General features: G+C 39.5%; 1 protein-coding gene across 3 annotated transcripts in view; it reads left to right on the top strand.

Moving 5' to 3' along the window:
- The first annotated feature begins 2,050 nt into the window (after positions 1 to 2,050).
- Positions 2,051 to 13,754, top strand: part of LOC136884388 (uncharacterized) — a 267,201-nt gene continuing 255,497 nt past the window's right edge. For all 3 annotated transcript variants that reach the window (XM_068229938.1, XM_068229937.1, XM_067156526.2), the window contains exon 1: positions 2,051 to 2,325. In XM_068229938.1, the coding sequence (XP_068086039.1) occupies positions 2,128 to 2,325 (198 nt within the window). In that variant the 5' untranslated portion in view covers positions 2,051 to 2,127. The remainder of the gene's footprint in view (positions 2,326 to 13,754) is intronic.

Genomic DNA, 13,754 nt, shown 5'->3' with positions numbered 1-13,754 from the left:
GCACGTCTGTGAGGATGAGGCCCTACCTGGGATAATTTCTATTGATGCATGTGGCACAAACACCAGCCCCCGACTCGGCTGGGAATCGAACCCGGGCCCTCTGTATGAAAGGCCAGCATGCTAACCATTTAGCCATGGAGCCGGACAGGAGAAGAGATAGAATGATAGGAAACATCTTAAAACACCCAGAACTTGAACAATCAGTTCTTGAGGGAAGTGTAAGTGGTAAGAACGGTAGGGGTAGACCAAGGTATGAATATGACCAGCAGATGTAGGATGCAGTAGTTCGTAGAAATGAGAAGGTTAGCACAGGATAGGATGGCATGTACCATTCTATGGACTGATAACTCAAACAACAGCAACATTATTATTACTTCGTGTACGAAGTCTTGTTTTGTTCCGACGAGTCTCTTGCTGTAGTGTTGGCAGGATCGGAGCTCTCCCATCTTCATTTCTGATGACAGTTTAAAAGAGGACTTCCACTTATTTCAACCACCACCGTGGTTCTACGAAAGTCAACCCTCTGTGGGTTGTGGCATTGGTATCCCCTCCCTGTCGTACGAGGCCCCAAGGGCTCTCAACTGGGGAAGGATGGATTGGTGACTACGGGGTCCTTAGCTCAGTCCTGGCTTTGCTTCCATTTACTTGTGCCAGGCTCTCAATTACAACTATCCTATCCGACCTCCTTTGGTCAACTATTGTTCTTTTCGACCCCGTCGGTATTAGGGCACTCGAGTAAAGATCTTTCATTTTTACGCCCGTCGTGGCCCTTGTCTTTCTTTGGCCGATACCTTCATTTCTCGAAATGTCGGATCTCTTCCAGTTTTTCTCTCCGATTAGTGTTAATAGAGGATGGTTGCCTAGTTGTACTTCCTCATAAAACAATAATCACCACCTTCGGGCTCAGGAGAAGGAATTTCTTCGCTGCTGCATCAGTCTCAGCACCGGAAGTGTAGTTTTGATCGTGAGTTGCTCGTAATTCGCCGTAGTATTGGAGAACTGGAAGAAAGGAAAAAAAGGACTTTGAATAATTTGTTTAAAAAGTTTAATGGCATATTTGCTAGGGAACCTCCGTGATTGAGGAGGCAGCGCACCGCTCGGTTCCGGTCACTCCATATGAGATTTGTGCTGGACAAAACGTATGTCGGACAGGTTTTTCTCCAGGTACTCCAGTTTTCCCAGTCATCTTTTATTCCAGTAACATTCGCCAATATCATTTCATTTCATCTGTGAGTCATTAATCATTGCCTCAGAGGAGTACCCAGCACAATTCGTATCTTCGCCGCTAGATTCCGTTCCTGACCCGGTCGAATGACTGGAAACAGGCTGTCGTCTATTTCCAATGGCATTCTTGCTGTTAATAGAGGTGGTGGTGGTGATTATTGTTTTAAGAGGAAGTACAACTAGGCAACCATGTATATAACACTAATCAGAGAGAAAAAAATGGAAGGAATCCGACACTTCGAAAAATGAAGGTATCGGCCAAAGAAAGATGAGGATCACGACGGGCGTGAAAATGAAAGACTCCGTAGGCCTCGAGTGCTCTAATACCGTCGGGGTCGAAAGAACAAGAGTTGACCAAGGGAGGTCGGATAGTGAGGAGCCTGGCACAAATAAGTGGAAGCAATGCGAGGACTCACCTGATGGAGCGAAGCCAAGCCACGCTCCCAAGAGTCCCTGAGGCAGCTGTTAGTATATTTTTGTATTATTGCAGTTTTAAAGTGTTCTGCATGCTAAAATCTGGGCTCCGAACAAACCCCGTTCAAACAGCCCGCTCGTTCCTGTGTCCTGTCAAGGTTTTACCTGTATTTGGTTTTACTTAACCTATGCATATTGGTGCATTGTTAAGCTACTGACCTCCACTCCAGAACTAAAATAGCATACCGTACATTAATCGTTTGCCAAAAGCCATCAAAAGCAAAAACACAAGTACGAAGCATTTCTTTATAAGTCACATGTCAACATTAGTCACGTGGCGCAGTTTCAACCAGCTGCTCCTGAACAAACGACGCACGACGTGCGAAGAGGTTATTTAAGTGAATGTTGAAGCTGTGCTCAGTTGGTTGGTAACGATCTGTCATACAGCCTGGTGTGAGCAAGACCTAAAGGTTTTGCGAATGCTAGGAAATGCTACAAATTATCAGAGTTTTCTTTCTGCTAATATGTGAATATTTAGTAGTGATATCATGCAACGAAGATTTTCCACACTTGACAACGCATTTAGATTCTGACGAAGTTTCGCATTTTATATCTGATTATTTCAATTCCGACCATGAAGCAGATATTTTATATAATCCAGTAAACATCGTTAATATACAACGACAGGTGAGTATTTTTTAAAAACTTTGTTGATCGCAATTTCTTGATTACCGCGCATTTTTCATCTCAAGTTGACAGGTTGATCATTGGTTATGGCTCGGTCCTTCGCTTGCCGCCCGATCAGCTGAAATAGCAACATGCATTAATAGGAATGCGTTGTTGACACTATTTCTATACACATTGCAAAGTGACTGTGATATTTTAGTGACGTAGCGGTCAGTGTATGCAAATTTCTGCGGTGGAATAGTTGTCAGTAGACATAAGATTGTTGGTCTCCAGGAATTTGATTCTAGGTCATTGAAATTGTTTCCAATACTTCAGTGATTTGATTTCCTTCATCGTTGTGTTAATTCTGTTATTCTACGAAGCCTTCTAATTCTTGTTGTTTAATGACTGTACAATACTTTACATGGACTATTCTCTCCATTTCTTTAACCATATTTCTGATTCCAATGCTGGTTGTCATCTTATGGAACTGTGGAACCTGTTCTGACTAAGATTGTTTTACTATTGAGCAGGATTTTAAAATATTCTTTATATTTGTCCAGGTGGTCAGAATATTTCCTGACAAAACTAAAATTATATTTTTATCCTTCTTTTCTGTACTCCACTTCCTTATTATTCTCCATGGTTTCCTTTTGACTCTGCTGGTTCCTCTTAATATGAGAGTAAACAAATTACATTTTGGAAGAAGAAAACGCTGGTTTTCAAAAGACAAACTATTTGGGTTTTCAAGTTGATTTCATTGTACAGGTTGAAAGTGTAGTGGACTTGGGGATATTTTTATTAAGCACTACAGGTAATGGAATGATGTTTGTACCCTCACCAGATCACTTTCTTACAGTCTCCTGTCATCGAGCAGTTTTCTTCACGCCATCCATCCTGTGCTGCTGCCATATTTAGTCTCAACCATCTCCTGCTGTTCTCTTTACTTACCCATCAGGTTTCTCACATCCTGTCTTCTTTGGTCTTCCTCTTCCTTTCCTTCTTATTATTTTTCCTTCAGGACGTTTACTAGGAAGTCGTTATGTCTCAGGATATGACCTACAAGTTTTATCTTCCTCCTTTCCATATCCTTTATCAGTCTCCGTTGTTCATTGATTACATCTCGATTCGTCTTTTCTTTCTGTCCTCGTCATTTTCCTCCAAATCCACATTTCAATTGCTTCCAACAGTCCACAACCATAAAGTAGTGCACTCCAGACAAAGCCTTTCTTGTTTCTCAACTTGTATGGGTATTTCTTAAGAGACTTCTTTATTTTGAAAGGCAAAGCTATTCTTCTTTAGACTTCCTTTGTGCATCGATTATCTTCAGTTATAATGCTTCCTAAGTAAGAGAAATGTTAGAGTTGTTCTATTTTGGAGTTTCCTATTCTCCCTTGCCATCCTTGCTCACAACCAAAATTTTGATTTTCTTATTGTTGATTTTAAGTTCGTAATGTTTGAATGTATCACACAGAACAGTCAACATTGTATTTCATTCCTTCTCAGAGTCAGCAACTATGGAAATAATATCAACAAATCTAATACTGTGGATTCTTTTCCCATTTATCTTTATTCCTTCCCTTTAAAACACATAGGCCTATTGCTTCTTGCAGTAAACAAGTTTAGAAGGTACGGTGAGAGTGGACAATCCTGTCTCACTCCTTTCTCCATTCACCACTACATTTGTACACCTGGGTCTTGTAAATTTTCCAGATCAGCCTCTTCTCTTTCCGGTCGATTCCTACTTTCTTCATACATTTTAAACAGTTTAAACAAGTTCCCAGTTTATCATGTCAGAAGCTTTTCCAATTCAATGAATGAATGGTATAAACATTGGGCCAAGACCAATAGACGACACCATGCAGTTTAAGATCAATGTTTTCAACTGAACCAGATGAATGGAGCCTTCATCAGCTTCCTAGATAAAACAAGTTGTATAAGGAATGTGTCTACATTCACAAGTCTCAAAGATTTGTCTGACATGAAAACCTGGAGATCAGTTGAGGTAGCCACCCCCTCGGAATGTGGAAGGGCATATGTGTTGTGTGTAGTTTGCTGTTAAACCACGGAGCAGTCAAATAAGACCTATTGAACGTTGAGGGGCGCATATCACATTCGTTATGCTGCTGCTGTTGTGCTTTGTACTTAGCTGTGCTGAGGAGACAGGACACTGTCACTCACTGGGGTGTTCACAAGAGGAAGAAGAGGCTTTGCAATTTTCTTGTCTTTAAAACTACCTCGTAAACCTTGAAAAATATTATAACGAAGCTCGAATCGACTACGTAACCATTTTATTTCCATTTCCAGGACTTTCTGGCGGAGTTGGTCACGCACCTGCTACCTTCCAAATCCCAGCCCTCTCCCATCCTTGCGTTGCTGAAAACCTGCAATGTCGTAGTGCGAAGTGCAACATAACAGTATACTTAATTAATGAACGTACGTTTTCGTGGCTCATAAATATGTGAACTGAATATTCTACATATACTTAACAAAGCCAAGATTTCCGCAAAATTACTTTGGCCTTCATGAGGGCACGTGAACGTTTACCTCCGACAGTGATTCTTGGAGGGAACGTGGAAGTTAAGAGCCGCGACCCCCCTCTGTGCTGTGGTGGTATTATGCACGTATTTCTGGAGTACAGGGTGAAAGAACACGTCAGGTCAGTCAAGATTGTCGCTCTTTTATCATCCAATCTGCCATAGCAGAACATTTCTACGGTACAGACCATGAATTTCTCTTTGACCAGGCGGAGGTCATCGCGCTTGTAAAAGACTTCTATGCTCGATTTGTAAGAGAAGCGCCCATATAACATCAACAGGGAAGAGGGCTTCATGTTGTCAAATACATGGAGACCTGTACTCCAAAAATACATGCATAACACCATATATTTGAATATTGTAATTTTAAGTGATGATGGAGGCGCTTTTGTGTATTCACCATCCATAAATTGTACCTACAATTAGTGGAAAATAAATAATAATAATAATAATAATAATAATAATAATGGCACAGCGGGACGAGTCCAGTTAGTGGGGGGCTGTGAACCGTATGGTCCTGACTTCCACGTTCTGTCAAAGAATTTCTTTGTTCATCGTCAGAGGCAAACCTTTAGATGCCCTGATGAAGGCCAGTGTAATTTGCCAGAAAGCTCGGCTTTGTTAAATATAAAAGAGTTGCTTTAATCCAGTTCGCATATTTCTCTTTATTTTAAATATGTTGTAAAAATAAGTGCTATATACTTTTTTTTTTTTTTTTCAAGGCTCTTAAAATTTGGTGGTACACATTCTCTCAGATAGGTGCTTCTCGGTCATGTAGTCGGCTAGTCACATCCAACCATTGGTTCATTGATTCCTTTTACTCTACTAGTTGTACATTCTGTCACACACATGCAGCAGTTCATTGGTATAGTATTTTTGTTTACATACAATTGGAATTAAATTGGTAATGAAGGCAAAGTAAGGGAACTGATGCTGTTGAAGAACAATATATTTAAGTATTGGGAGAAAGTGGAGAAGAGCTGAACCGTGATAAGACGAGAAACAGAACTGAAAATACTGAGGGTCAGTCTCTATTATTGTCCTTTTTCCAGCTCCTGTCAGGTTGTTTCAATTAGAGGTGTGCAAACTCCGCATTTAACTTGCCCATGCTTGCCTGCTTTCCAGGCAAGCAAGCTAGCCGCACGTAAACAACAGTACAGGCAGGCTGCTGCACTCCTGGCCAGGTCAAGCTCAGCCCAACCTGGGCAGGCTACAGGTTAGCTTGCTTGCTTGCTTTCTTCTTCCTGCTGCATTAATCGATGTTTGCTCGTTCATTGTGCTGATGTGAGACTCGCGTGAATGCAGGCAGGAAAGGGGTTGTTACATGACAGAATTTATATAGGATTCGTCAACACAAATATTATTTTGTATGGTTATTTAGTATTATGTTAATCATTACAAAGTTATGTTTAAATTTATTTCGTAATTCAGACGTCTTATGTAACTACAGTAATTAACAAATAATATTTCTCTCTGTCAAACATAGTTACTTAATAAAAAGTAGTTTTTCTGAACAGTTTATTTGAATATTTAAATAAACATAATGACAGCTGATGGAAGTATGACCATAAATATAATGCATTATTTATTATTCGAGAAAATTAGAAACAAAGATATACGTAATGTAGCTACAGGTCATAAATATCTTTAAAAGAATAATTTTATAGGTAAATTTTTTGAAATACATTTAATAATTTAGGAACCCCTTCCCCACAAAACCAAAAGAAATAACTATAAAACTAATCAGTTTAGAAGTGTAATTTTACCATTTGCTCTCTTAGTTTGTGGTCGCCTCATACTATGCATACTGCATACCAGTATTTAATGCATGGGCATATTATCGCTTGTGTGTATTACTATGATGCCATTAAGTCTTTATAAAGACGGGAACGTTTTCGCTGATAAAATTTCCCGAACAGCTGAAGACCCTCTCGCTGGAGAGACTCGTAGTGGGTATGTCAAGCACCTTTTTCGCTACGGTACAAGGCAAGTCGGAGCAGCCTGTGCGAATTATTTTTCCACCACTGCAGTATATTTTCGTTACTAATAAACCCTTCTTGCAAGTACCTACTGACCTCACCATGTATCATTGGCGAATTTTCTGCCCAATCATCAAATTTCGTTTTCCTACGTTGCACTGAATTTTCTTCATATGAAGATGGGACTTCTTGTCTATTTTGATTGGGTAGCTACTCTGAAAATATATCTGCCCAAGTTATTGATATTTTATGTTAATAACAGAATGTTAAAAATATCTCATTTGCATAGGTATAATAATAATAATAATAATAATAATAATAATAATAATAATAATAATAATAATAATACTAATAACCAGAGAACCTTACCTTCAGCACACATTTGTCGAGCTGCCTCGAAAACAGACATTCGTTCTCCTGCATTTAGTTTCTTTAATGTGCGATATTTAGGCACCAAAAGTGTTGCAATTTTGTGTAACATAGTGACTTCCATTTTCTGCTCCAGGAAGACACCACCGGTTTGTTTCCAAAGCGTCAAGTAATGAAAATTAATTTAGTATGAAAACATTAAAATTTAAAAGAAATGAAATATCAGCTGTTCATCGTCATCCTGTGGAGTACAATGGGCTTTTAAGGCATAAAACTACGGAAAGACCAGATGTAAAGTCGGGTCCTCATCATCCTCAAGATCAATTGTGGCTTCCTTAAATAGCTTAAGAAATGTTATAAGCAGGCCAGTAATGTCCTGATCATAACCGAACATTTTATCAGAGGCACCCTCCTTCTCTAAAATAGTTCTCACAGCATCTATCTGGGAGTGAACTGATTGCAGCATGTCAAAATAACTGTTCCACCGAGTGGAAACATAGGGTTTCAGAGATGATTTTAACCTCACACATATGCCTCTTCTTTTAAAGTACGAAAGCAGAGATTTCACTGAATGGATAACAGCTAACACATTAGGAACTGTTCCTTTCACAAAGGGTTCACTCAGAACATGCTTCAAGACCGTATTAATAATATGAGCCATGCATGGAAGACGCTTGTATATGCTGAGGGCCTTAACAATATTTCTTCCCTGGCCTGTTACAAATGTAATTGCAATTATCTTCATGAGCAACGCCATGTCCTTTCAAACGATCTTCCAATTCACTGCGAATATTTTCACCAGTTTTTGGACAGTCAGGGAAGGCCGAACACATTAATACATACCATACTTATTGAGAGACCAATCTCTATTTACATAGTGCATTGTGACAGACATATAGTACACACCCTTGTACTTATCTGTCCACGGGTCAGTGGTACTCGCACAGATACCTGATTTAATAGCACGTACTATATCAGGAAGCGTTTTACTGCGCACTTTGTCCGCGAAAGTTGTACCTTCCTAGCAACTGTGACTCGAGATAACATTTTAAATATCCACCGAGCCATACTTTTTGCGCATTTCTATCAGCGTTTGCCCTAAATTTAAAAATCCTTCACCCTCAATAGTTGTAAACGGTCTCAAGTCCTTGGCGCACATTTCCACGCACTTGTCAGTCACCAAGTCCTTGTCCTCTTTCAAAATATTTTTAGACTGTGAAAAATTTGGGTCAAATTTGCAGACATGTCACAACATACTTGAGGTCCCTGAATGGGTGTTGAGAAGCTTTTTGCAAAAATTGCATTGCGAGTAACGTACTGGCTTATTTGATACCTGTTCATAAACACCTGAAAATTTTTCCCATGCTAGACTTGAGCCCTGTTTTATTGCTGGAATAAATCCACCACTTTTTAATTTTTCTTCGATTTGCTTTACGGTTGATTTGTTCATTTTCCTGTTGGTTGCACCTCTAACTACAACAGAGCTGCACTCGACGTAATACGTAGCTACACTAACATATAACGGCACAATCACGTCGCATCAATAGCAAACTTCACGTTCTCTCTTGTCAAGCCCGGCAGTCCGAACGGTTCCCAGGCAACCTGTCAGGCTTAGGGAAACCTAGGTTTTGGTTTGCTATGACTAGCGCGCTCAGTACGCGTGCACTCTTGCTTCGCTGACGCTCAAGCTAAGCTGCTTTGCTTGTTGCAGAGCAGCTTGGGGCAGGCAAGCCTGAAGTACAATTTGTACACCTTTAGTTTCAATACAGGTTCCTTCTACCACTACCTCTTTTTCTCCTTCCTTCAGCCATCCACTTCGGTATCGTTCTCCGTTCTCTATTCCAAACCATATCTAGTTGTGCTTCCTCTTAAAATGACAATCACCATCACATCTCAGTTTATTTCTCTCTGTTCTGTTTTATAAAGCATTTCCACTCCAGTTTCCTTCCTATCATATTTCATCTCGCTGGCCTCTCAGTGTCCAGGTCCCAGTAATACACCTAGTTTAGGTGGTAAACTGGATAACTTTGTAAGGAGCTAGCTTAGGAAAAAAGAAGTGAAGGGAAGAGAACAAAATTGCAAGCCAGTAATATGAGTGAGAAATGAGCATGTTGAAATTGATGACAGAATTGAGAAGAATAGAAAGAAGGATAAATTTCTTCTTGATCGCAAACTTAGAGCTGGTTGAATTCTGCACCGATCATGATTTAGTCCTTGCCAATACTTGGTTCAAACACCACAAACGACGGCTGTATACGTGGACGAGACCTGGAGCCGCTGGAATGTATCAAATAGACTTCATTATGATTAGGCAGAGATTCAGAAATTAGGTGTTGAATTGCAAAACTTTCCCAGGAGCAGACGTGGACTCTGATTGCCACCTGTTGGTCATGAAATGCCGTCTGAAGTTCAAGAAATTGAAGAAAGGAAGGAATGCAAGGAGATGGGAGATGGGATCTAGACAAGTTGAATGAAAAGAGTGTGAGGGATTGTTTCAAGGAACAAGTTGCACAAGGACTGAAGGAAACACAATTGAGGAAGAATGGACATTCGTGAAAATTGAGGTCAGTAGGGCTGCTGAAGAAATGTTAGGAAGGAAGGAAAGATCAACTAAGAATCAGTGGATTACTCAGGAGATACTACACCTGATTGATGAACAACAAAAAATACAAGAAATGAAGAGGGCAGAAAAGAATATTGGCGATTAAAGCATGAAGTAGATAGTAAGTGCAAGATAGCTAAAGAAGAATGGCTGGAAAGGGAAGTGCAAGGATGTTGAAAGTTGTATGGTGCTAGGGAAGGTAGATGCTGCATAGAGGAAAATCAAGGAAACCTTTGGAGAATAATAATAATAATAATAATAATAATTGTATGGCCTCAGCTACCGTGTGCAGGTATTTCAATTTGAAGCCATTTGGCTGTCTGCTCGTCAATTTTGACGTTTCGTTTTACTCTAGGCCCACTAGATGACAGACCGAGTAAACCGAAACTCTCTTGGGTGTTTATGGCTGAGATTTAATGAATTTTGTCAGGTAAACACCAAATATGTCTGTCACTAGAGGTCTTTTACATGCTGACATCGTACGACGTGGAGTGTCAAATGGCTTTTTTCCGCCCTTCAAAAGTCTGACTATTTCTCCCGGGTTTGAACCCGCTATCTTGGGATCCGGAGGTTGGCACTCCACCACTGATTCACAGAGGCAGCTATCTTTGGAGAAAGGATATCTAAGTGTATGAATATTAAGAGCTCAGATGGAAAACCACTTCTAGTGAAAGAAGACAAAGCAGGAAAATGGTAGGAACATATCCAACAGTTGTATCAAGGTAAAGACGTACACGATTTGTTTCTGGAACAAGAAGATGCTGATGAAATGGGAGACCCAATTTTGAGGTCAGAGTTCGAGAGAGTTGTGAGACACCTAAAGAGGAACTAGGCACCTGTTTCATAATTTCATTAAAATGGTACAATATTTTATTAAACAATACAAGAACTAATAGTAATATTAGACTTACAATATTTGGAAAAACTATCCCTCTGAAACTAACCCTAATAAATATTATCTAAGTACAACAATTAACTATTTACAATAACTGTAAAACTAAAGCTAATATGTAATTATAATCTAAATACTTGACCGTTCACTCACACATTTATACCTTAGTGATCTTGCAGATCCGGGAGATGAATCGAGCTAATACCTTAGGCAGTCCACCTTCAATTTCTTAAGGAAAGTTGCGTCCCTAATGTTGGCTGGGAGGGAATTCCATAATCTGGCAGCGGAGATTACAAAAGAGTGATTGTAGATAGTAGTTTGGTCTATACGTATGTATGGTTTAAAATATGTTGCGAGGGTGGATGAGGGATGAAAGGAGACCGAAAGTGTGAAGCTTCAGCATGGTAAACACAACTCTTCCTCCACACCATGCCTCTCACTATGCAGTATCTGTGTAATATTTTCAACTGGATCATCATTTGACATGAAATAATTGTCAATGAAAGTTGTGCCATCTAACAAATGCTTTAACAATTAAACCCCTCGAAAATAACTGCAGTGAAAAACCTGGTAATAAAGGCATCCAAGGTGTCGTAATGCTATCAGTTGAGCGAGATGGAGAACGATATAGAATTACAAACAATATAAAATACAGGAACAGTTTAAAGATATTAACATTAAAAATTCCACCTTTACAATGCTTGCAAAAATGTTTATTGTCAAAGCAAATATTTCGTCCCTCTTGCGGACATCCTCAGCCTAGTGAAGTACAAAAGTTAAATAGTAAAATGAGCATAACAAAAGCTGTTATATACAGTCTACAGCAGGTCAAATTTACAAGGTCTTAGCGTGCCGTTTGACAATGTCGTGACGTGAAAGCCATTTGAAACATCTCATCGTTGTTCAAGTATAAAAGAGGTTGAGAGAGAAAAGTCATGACTAGTACTTCAGTCGTGGTTCTATGCTGCTATTTGTAAAATGTGTTCCATTAGTGGTTTAATGGATAATAATCATTGTGTGGTTAACACAGGGGAACTTCTCATGTGGTGCCGTTACAAGTTGAAAAGCTGGGCTTGGGTCGTATGGTAACATTCCATGCTGGTCGTTATGTGTCGTACATTACTTGTAATAAAATACAGTCAGTCATACCGATTCAGAATAGTGGTCTATTTTTGGCAGCTACTCAGGTAACGGCAAATAGTCATCATTGTCATGGACGTTATCTTCAGCTCAGCTCTTAAAATACTTCAGTTCTTAGAAAATCCAAAGTGAAGTTTAAAATTACACATATGAAGGGTCGGGGAAAAAAACAAAACAGATGTCAACTTGCGTATCACACCAAGATTAAGTTTTCAAACTTCAGTTATTCAAAGCATATGATTTTGTAACTTTTTATTTCTTTATCTAGCAATGTTTTGAAAATAATTTCTTTTCCTGAGCTCTGAAGGAATTTACTTTTTTTTTTTTTCATATGTGTTAGTTGTATTAAGCAAGGGTGGAAAACACTCCTGTTAAAAGGCATACATTGGTACCACAGAGTACCTGACGAGGTGTTGCTATAACAAAGCTCTACTGTACTTCATGAAAATCCAGATGAAAATTGTTGAAGGCCAGGCGCCCAGTACTTGCTGTTCCAGCATTTGATACTTTGTGAACTATTATGCTGTCAGAATAGCTTCTTGGTTTAAGAGGGAATGGTTTTGAATATAGCTCTGTACAGTCTGTAAGCATTTCACCATGATCAGGTAATTTTATTGTATGTGCAGGACTTTTCCCAATGTTGAACATTCTTCAACTTCTTAATGTGTGCCCTCCTCTGGCATTGCTAACATGTGATGCAGAAGTGGTCTTTCTCTCTTCTTATACCAGTGAGCTAGTACGTAGCCATCAGCTTACATTCGATCCCCACTGTTGGCAGCCCTGAAGATGGTTTCCTATTTTCACTCCAGGCAAATGTTGGGGCTGTGGCTACTGCCGCTTCCTTCCCACCCCTAGCCCTTTCCTATTCCATCATCGCCATAAGACCATCTGTGTTGGTGCGATGTGAAGCAAAGGGTTGTTTCAGTAATTGGTGCTGTGACAAATGACTTGCAAACTTCTTGGTTCCTGCCATGATCCAGGCTACTGACAAGGCACCTTCACACCAGCACCTCACATAATGAAAGTACACTTATTCACATGTTCTATGCAAAATTTCTGCTCCGTATTAAGAATAATTTTGCACTAACAAGAGGAAAGACAACTTGACCACAGAAAGTTAGATGAAGAAGTGACACGTGACACCATGTATGGGTTTAGCCTTTTTTTTACGTATTGAATATGTGTGTACTAGCAAAACATAGGCCTACTCATTTTAATGATAACAGACTACGTTATATTACACCACAATATTAATGTGCTACTTTCACCAAAGTTAAAGAAATCCAAATTACATTTTCGGGTAGGACAACATCCTCCCACGTAATATTACACTCATTACGTTATTGTCGGTGTGCCATGGCAACACCAGTGTAATAAAGAAGATTAAAATATTTAACCCCCAAAGAACACTGTATATTACATTTAAATTCCAAGAAAATGTATGCATATCATATTCTGCTTTCATTTGTACGAGCGCGCGGACTGACATGCGCTCTGGCGGCGCTTCTCCGAGTATGTGTGCCAGATCTCTCTGGCACCGTTCCTGAACATAAGATACTATACACAAGAATCTTTGGCTTGGGTTTGTATGTGTAGTTAAAGGCTGAGGGAGTGCCAATGGCTGTGTGATGCAACCCTTCGATTTCATCCACTGGAGTGCAGCGTGTAACAAGCACAAGTCTACATTGCTTTATATTCAACCACTAGAATGCAGCATATGACATGCACAAAAGAGACAGCACCCACTGACACCAATATGGGGATTTTGTCACTGCAGTTGACGACAGTTATTTTCTTCGTTTCTCATGTTAAAATACACCTAGCGACCTTCCTTTAAATTCCGCATTAGTGACAGAAATACGTTTTTATAATGTAACTATCTAGGATTTTTACAATGAATTTTGCTCTGTTTTATTAATGTAAGTTGGCGA

This window comes from Anabrus simplex, chromosome 12 (genome assembly GCF_040414725.1).
Source record: "Anabrus simplex isolate iqAnaSimp1 chromosome 12, ASM4041472v1, whole genome shotgun sequence".
In the NCBI taxonomy this organism is placed as follows: domain Eukaryota; kingdom Metazoa; phylum Arthropoda; class Insecta; order Orthoptera; family Tettigoniidae; genus Anabrus; species Anabrus simplex.
Note: the sequence above shows the minus strand (reverse complement) of the source record. Positions and strands in the feature narration are given on the sequence as shown.